This window comes from Gopherus flavomarginatus, chromosome 19, assembly GCF_025201925.1.
Source record: "Gopherus flavomarginatus isolate rGopFla2 chromosome 19, rGopFla2.mat.asm, whole genome shotgun sequence".
NCBI classification, from domain to species: domain Eukaryota; kingdom Metazoa; phylum Chordata; order Testudines; family Testudinidae; genus Gopherus; species Gopherus flavomarginatus.
The window spans coordinates 11813083-11821171 of NC_066635.1; the positions used below are offsets into that span (position 1 = coordinate 11813083).

The following is an 8089-nucleotide window of genomic DNA, read 5'->3' on the forward strand; positions in this document are numbered from 1 at the left end:
CCTGGGTCTAGATAAATAGAACAAGCATAGCTCTGGCCTTGGCTACACTCACACTTTACAGCGCTGCAACTGGGGTGTGAAAAAACACCCCCTGAGCGCTGCAAGATACAGCGCTGTAAAGCGTTAGTGTAATCAGGGCAGCAGCGCTTGGAGCGCGGCTCCCAGCGCTGCACGCTACACCCGTAAGGGATGTGGTTTACATGCAGCGCTGGGAGAGCTCTCTCCCAGCGCTGCCACTCTGACTACACTCACACTTCAAAGCGCTGCCGCGGCAGCGCTCCCGCAGCGCTGCCGGGGCAGCGCTTTGAAATTCCAAATGTAGCCATACCCTTAGAGAGAGAGTGTTGTAGCAATGCCACATATGCCTCTGCCAAAGGAAATAATGCATTAAAATAGCACATTACTAAGCTTTCCACACTACCGTGAACAGGGAGTCAGGAGGCTGGTGCTTTGTTTTATTTGTAGAGTTTCTAAAATCCTTAACCTTTACACTTTGCTCTTTCTAGGGAGAGTATTGAGAAAAGACACTCCAGTCATCCTTCGCCAGCACCTATCCATCCAGTGAACTCCCTCGGACATAACCGCAGCTCAGCTGAGCAGATCAGGAGCCATCTCAATCCTGAGATTCGAGAGAAAGAGAAACCCAAAGAACGAGAGAGGGATCACTCTGAATCTCGGAAGGACATGAATGTTGAAGAACACAAGGTGAAGGACAACTACTCTTCAGAGAAAGAAGGCTTGGGCCATGAAAGCAGGGCGGTGGAAGAATCTAAGCAGATGTCCAGGGTACCATCACCCTACACTAGGCTCCCTGTTGTGGAGAACACCAGACCTAATAGTACTTCCAACCGTGAGACTGAAAGGAAGAGTGAGCCTGCATACGATAATCAGAAGAAAAGTAGCGAAGTCAAAGTGAAGGAGGAACGGAAGGAAGACCATGATGTTCCACCTGAGGGACCTCAGACTCAAAGGTCATCTGACCAGCCACCACCAATATCTACATCCAATGTCCATCCAGGTCCCTTAGTGTCTATGCCTATGACTGTAGGTGTAACTGGTATACATCCGATGAACAGCATCAGTGGCCTGGACAGGACTCGTATGATGACACCTTTTATGGGAATAAGCCCAATTCCAGGTGGAGAACGTTTTCCCTACCCGTCTTTCCACTGGGATCCGATGAGGGATCCTTTGAGAGATCCTTACAGAGAGCTTGATATTCATCGGAGAGACCCTCTGGGCAGAGACTTTTTGCTAAGAAATGATCCCCTTCATCGTCTTTCCACGCCAAGATTATATGAAGCCGATAGGTCGTTCAGGGACAGGGAACCTCATGACTATAGTCACCACCACCACCATCACCACCATTCTCTGTCCATGGATCCTCGACGTGAGCATGAGAGGGGCAGCCACTTGGATGAGAGGGAACGATTGCACATGCTCAGAGAGGACTATGAACATGCACGCCTGCACTCAGTTCACCCTGCCGCCTTGGATGGTCACCTTCCTCACCCGAGTTTAATCACCCCTGGACTTCCCAGCATGCACTATCCCAGAGTCAGTCCCCCAACAGGACACCAGAATGGCATTCTCAATAAAACTCCTCCCACAGCAGCTCTCAGTGCCCCTCCTCCTCTTATTTCCACTCTGGGACCTCGGCCTGGGTCTCCCAGAAGGACTACTCCTCTGTCGACAGAGATGAGAGAGAGGCCTCCTTCTCATACCCTTAAGGACATCGAAGCTCGATGAAGAGAATAAGAAATAAGGAGATACTGAACATGATATAAAGACCTTCTTGCTATTCATTGACACAGACTGTGGATGTGACCCCACTGTACAAAATGTATAGACCCAAGCGCAAAGATTTTGAAATAGGTTTTTTGTATATGCTATGTTGAAATTTTCCAGATCTTTTAGCCAAGTCCATACGTTCCTTATGCCTCCTACTCTATTTTATTTCTAGTTTAAAATTTTCAAAGTTTGAGCTGAAGAACAAGACAATAATCATCGTAATTTGGTTAAAAACAAACCAACAACAACAACCGTACAAAGTTCTTTCAGACCGGACGTGAAGACAATTGTAGATATCTATGTAAAAAGATTGCTTCATGGGTTAATGGTTCATATATGCAAAAAGGGTAAGATGAAAGCTTTACTTTGTACAAATGTAAATAGATAAAATTAAGTAACGTAAAACATTAATACTTCTTAAACTGTGCTATTTGCAAACTTAATATTGATCAACACAGTTTGCTTATACTGTGTTGCATATATTGTTATAGACAGCTAAACCCCTTCAACTATGCAATGAATTTTAAGGCTTTTCACAAAAGCCTATATAACTCAAAGGAGCCTTTTCAACACACAACCTACTTAAAGTCATATTTTCCCTGAACAGGCTCATCTGTTATATAAATCTGTTTTTCTTGCTTGTTTTGATGACGAAATGACCCATTAGAAATGTAGTTTTGCATATGAACCCCGGCATCAAGTTGCTAATGTTACCGTAGTACATGCCATTTCTTAGGTCTTGTTCAGGTTAGCAAAATATAATCACTGACAACGTAGTGTCTAATGTGATGTATGGTTTTTCAGTCCTATTAACCTGGGTTAAACAAAGTAACAATGAAATGTAAGATATGTCCTAGAACTTTTGTCACTTAGAATGTCAAGTTTATTTTTGGAAGAACATCTGGTTATAGCTATTTGAGTCTGTTGTTATGATCAGTGTGTCATTTTTATCTGTGTACACACTTTTTTTGGGGGGGAGGGAGCTAAGTGATTTTAGCTACACTGAAACAAATCCTACAAGAAATCTAATGATGAATGTGTTTTCACTGCGGATCAGAAGTTTAGTCTGAACTCCAATGCACATTTCATAATGCAATTTATTGTGTTTCAGTTGGTAATAAAGTCTGTGAATAGCTAATAGGTCAGTTTTGTTTTTCCCTGATCACAGGAGAAATGGCCCTTTAAAAAAAAAAAAAGCATCAATCTTCTGAAATTTCTGTCTTTTCATAACACACTATTTTATAATGCATTACATTTCTTGTCTAAATATTTGGAGAGAATATGACTTTATCAGAAAGAATACAATATCTTGTCTACTGGACTGTAAAATATATGTATGAAATAAAATTAGTTCCATTGGTCTTCTAGTGTATTAAAGTGCTATCTGAAGTTGTTATCCTGTTTTGGCAAAAAAACAAAAAAAGAAAGAAAAAGAAAAAAAAGTCTAACTACAGACAGTTGTTTCTAATGATCAGAGATCTATTTTAGTAGTCAACTGAAGGTTTAGTTGTGAGTTTCAGATTTTGTGAACTCCAGATGTTGTGCAGTGTTTTTTTTTAAAGAACAAAAGGGAAAAAATTAAAAAAAAATTAAAACAAAAAAACAAAAAAAACCCAACCCAGAAGAAAATGTACACTGGATCCGTAGTGGTAGCTTTCAGTATTGTAAAGAGATTGTTATATACAAACCTTTTTGCTGTTTATCCTGTATGTAATAAAAGTCCTTTCTAGATCCTATGTGAAAAGAAAAGTGAAGCGGCTCTGAATCTTCAGCATGTTTCCTCATCAGCGAAGACTTGTGTAATGTAAATTGTGCCATGTTATTAAAAAATGTGAACTAAACTGCCAGGTGCTTCTTTGTGTAGAGTGCCCCATCATTGCTATAGGGAAGAAATCATATTTCTTCCCAAGACTGGGCTTTTGTTCCTAAGAAATAAGCAGCCATGAGAAAAATACAAAAGAAACCCTCTATGGGCCACGCTGTAGAAATAACCTTGGTATTATAAGGAGAGAGAAAGAAAGAGGACGACAGATCTTTGAAGTCCCAATTGTGCAAGGTATTTGAATGCCTGCCTTACTCTAAGTGAAGCTGGTGCCATTAATCAGGTGCTCAAAATTAGGCAGGTGCTTAAGTACCTTGCTGAATTGGAGCTCTCGTGTCAACTGGCACAGTTCCATTCAAGTCACTGAAATGTTGCCAATTTACACCAGCTGAGGATATGGCCTCAAATGTTTTCCCTCCATACCATATTTGCATGAGATATGTCAGTTCATATATGTGAATATTTTTTATGGCTTAAAAATGGTTCAGCCCCACTTAGCACGGTTCTTTCCTGTTGTTATTCTGCTTAGAAACGTCAGCTCTTGTTGATGTCTGACTTTCAGGTTGTTAGAAGCCCTTTGCAAGCCTTTAACCATTTGCCTCTTGGCAGGAGTAATCGTGATGCTGAAATTTGTCATCTTGAACAAGGCCTAATAAATCTGTCCTCCCTCTCTAATACACACAGCACATCTCTCTTTGTAAGCATAATTGCTGTATACAATTGGTGTATACAAGCATATGTGCAAGTCATTTTTGCTCATTAAATTATACTCTTGTACTGTATATCTTTCCTCCCCTGAAGCATTGTCCAAATTCTACTCTTACACTCATGTAAATCTGATGTTTAATGCATGTAACACTGGATTTTCACCTGTGTAACTAAGAGCAAAAGATGGCCCCTTCACTTATTTAAAATTCAACTTTGTGTGAACTCTGCATATTCTGAGCAGCATGTACAGTTGTTGCATAATGAAACAAAATTGCTTCCTTCTCTCTTTGTAAGGAAATGGTCTTGGTCTTTTGCATGCGTACCATTAAAAATCGTTCTGACTTTCTGAAGGAAGCTAGAGTCCTAGATGGATCAGGAAGAATGGAAACTACTGAAGGACGCTTGTGGAAATTGAAGCATCTCTGTGCACCAATCCATGGGGAAGGGATCTCAGAGCAAGCAATGCCTAATGACCTTACATTTACATAGTCTTTCTTCCAGACATCTCCCAGAGAGCGCTTTGCTAAGAGCTTTCTCAGTGATTTCAGTGGAAGAAAGGTTGATCCCTGACTGATTGAATAAACTGTGATCCCAGTCATGTGAGGTGCAAAGTATGCTCCTGCTGATGACCCTCACTTTCTACTGAAGCCAGTGGACACTCAAGCCGTAGTAGGTGTGGCACACACAAGAATGTGCCCTTACATATAAGAGATGAAATGAGATCTAATACGTTTTTAAAATAAAAGTCAAATGGAGACGTTGGCAGCTGCTGTAGACAAATCAATCATTTTAGCAGAGTTTCTCCATTCAAGACCCACCTCTCTCAAATCCCATTTTTGGACTATGTAACATTAAAGCAATAAGGTTTATGCAAAGCCCAGTACAAATAGCTGTGAAAATTATATGGACCGGAAGGGTATCAGGTATCACAGAATATGAAACAATCCGAGTGTAGAACATCCTTGTGTCAATAGACTAATATGCCCACACAGCACACTGTCTTGGATTCCTTTGTTAAACCTCTATCCCTCCCAGCAGTTTGTGGTTTTGCAGGTTTTGTCACACCACCAACTGGGATGCCAATTAATGCAGTGTGTATAGGAAGTGATTCTTCGAGAACAGTCATAGCATTTGGTCCCTGATACAATGTTTATCTTGTTCCTTGCATAATTATTTTACCGTCTAATTCTCTTCATTGTCTTTGATTACTAAGTGTCTGGTTTGCTGCTATCCAAACCCTGTTGATACTGTAATTTACTCTTGGCCTTTTTTCGCTGATGATGGTTCCTTTAATAGCTCATCACAGTTAAAGCCACTAATAGGCAATAATTACAATTTTGGATGATTCTTCCCCCCCCCCCCCAAGACCCGAGCTATTTATGGTAGGTTTTTATTCCTTGTTGCCGCCATCCGGTGGGGTAGTGAAAACTGGAGTCGAGGAAAGACAAGTGAAGGTTTGGTAAGATTTTTGCTAGTGGCTTGTTACATTAATATATATCTTGGTACCATATGGGAGCAAGACTGTGTACGCTAACTAACTCTCTGTACATGCAGGTTATCTCTGCTGAATGTTTCTTGAGGTGCTGGAACAAGGTAATAGATTTTTAGTAGTATTCAGTTTAAAAATAGTTGACGTGCTTAATCATTTTATTCCCCAATTCTCCATCTGTAAAATACAGCTAATACTTTTCTCCCATGTGTTGTCTTGTCTCCTTAGATTCTACCCTACAGGATTTATAATCCCTCTCTTTGGCCATGGCTACACTTACAGTTCTGCAGCGCTGGTAGTCACAGCTGTGTTCGTACAGCTGTGTAGGGCCAGCGCTGCAGTGTGGCCACACTGACAGCTACCAGCGCTGCAGTGTGGCCACATTTGCAGCGCTGTTGGGAGTGGTGCATTGTGGGCAGCTATCCCAGCATTCAAGTGGCTGCAACGTGCTTTTCAAAAGAGGGGGGTGGGGTGGAATGTGACAGGGAGCATGGAGGAGACAGACAGAATGGATTTTTGGAGTTGACACTGTTCTCAGCTCCCTGCCTTGCAAGTTCTAAGAACTGGAAGACACACAGTGCCTACCTTCAATCATTTAAAAAGTTCTGACCCCCTTTCCCCACCCCTCTCTCATTCACTAAATGCAAATTATGTACTCCTAAATAGCTGTCAGACCAGATAAGCATCTGCTCAACATGGACTTCCCCCTCCCCCTCTGCCGTGTGAGCATGCTGTTTCTCTCTTCAAGCAAACAGCTGTGAACATTCCAAAGTAATTCCCCTGCCTGCCTCCCCTCGCTCAGCAAACAGGAGCTGTGTTTGTTTTTTAAATAAGCAGTTTGGCTGAACTCCGAGCTCTCCCTTTCTTCCGGTTTGTTGTGGACAGGAATTCTGGGATACCTCCTTATACCCCGGAGGTCAATAAAAGCGCTGGTGAGGTCCACACTTGCTGACCAGCGCTGGATCACCAGCGCTGGAATCGCTACACCCGAGGTTCGACCGGGTGTACAGCCAGCGCTGCAACCAGGGAGTTGCAGCGCTGGCCGTGCTTTGCAAGTGTGGCCACATCCTAAGTTGCAGCGCTGTAACCCCCTCACCAGCGCTACAACTCTCTAGTGTAGCCAGGGCCTTACTATGTATCTAGCACTATGGAGCCATAATTTTGAATGGAATGTCTATGTGCTACTGTGATATAAATAATGATAATTAGGTAGTACCAGGAACTTCAGTTTAGATCATAGAATATCAGGGTTGGAAGGTACCTCAAAAGATCATCTTGTCTAACCCTCTGCTCAAAGCAAGACCAATCCCCAGACAGATTTTTGCCCCAGATCCCTAAATGGCCCCCTCAAGTGAACTCACGACCCTGGGTTTAGCAGGCCAATGCTCGAATCACTGAGCTATCCTTGGGGCCTTATTGTTGTTGGCATTGTTTTTTTTACACACACACACTCACACACACTCACTCCCTCTCTCTCTATTCCCCCCCCATCACATTCCATTTTCAGCATGACACATATATGCTGCTCAGTTTTCTTGTGCCTTTGATCCAAGCTCAATCCCTTGCTGTATATGATACATTAAAATTATTACTGCACAATGTATGAATGTAAGATAATTGCTTGCCAGAGAGAATAAACCCTTCTGCATAGTATAGTAGGTCAGGCATCTATATTAAATGCACCCGCTTGGGAGCAGTAGTGATGGGCACTTGAGCAACAAACAGCACAACATAGGACTATATAAACCCCTTGCTGCCCAAACCCTCCTTTCTAACTGCTTGCTAGTGCCTCTCCGTAAAATTACCAGCAGAACTAAAACAGCTTAAAGGGGCCCTAGTTTTGCTTCTGGAAATAGTGTGGTGGAACTCCAGGCAGCGTAATCGTTCCTTTTTTTTAAAGGACAATACGGTAGACGTCAAGCTTAGTGCAGCATTTATTGGAGAGGTAGAAATGATTTACTTGTTTGAGTTGATAAAGGATTGTAATTGTTCTGTCAGTAATTTACGGAGGGCAGATACAAGATAGTATAGTTCCCAGCATGGATTTGTAAATTATCGACATGTCTGAGCATTCAAACCAAGTCACAATCTAGCGGTCTGTTTATTTAGATTTATTTTTTAAAAAGCCTATCCTAGGCTCTAGGCACCTTTTGCCATACATTTAAAATACACTCAGTCAAGATGGCAGCAGCTGCTTTGCACACTAGGACCAGAAAATAATTAAGCAACAGTTAAGCAGAAACTCAAATGTCAGGTATCAAATATTACTCTCATCACAA

At 42.0% G+C, this 8089-nt stretch overlaps 1 protein-coding gene across 8 annotated transcripts in view; it reads left to right on the forward strand.

Annotated features, from left to right (window-relative positions):
- The window catches only part of AUTS2 (activator of transcription and developmental regulator AUTS2), a 939222-nt gene extending 935569 nt beyond the window's left edge, over positions 1-3653 (forward strand). For 5 of the 8 annotated variants that reach the window (XM_050929475.1, XM_050929479.1, XM_050929478.1 and 2 more), the window contains one exon: positions 507-3653. In XM_050929475.1, the coding sequence (XP_050785432.1) occupies positions 507-1749 (1243 nt within the window). In that variant the 3' untranslated portion in view covers positions 1750-3653. The remainder of the gene's footprint in view (positions 1-506) is intronic. The other 3 variants (XM_050929481.1, XM_050929482.1, XM_050929483.1) reach the window with 2 other exon arrangements.
- Positions 3654-8089: the final 4436 nt, after the last annotated feature.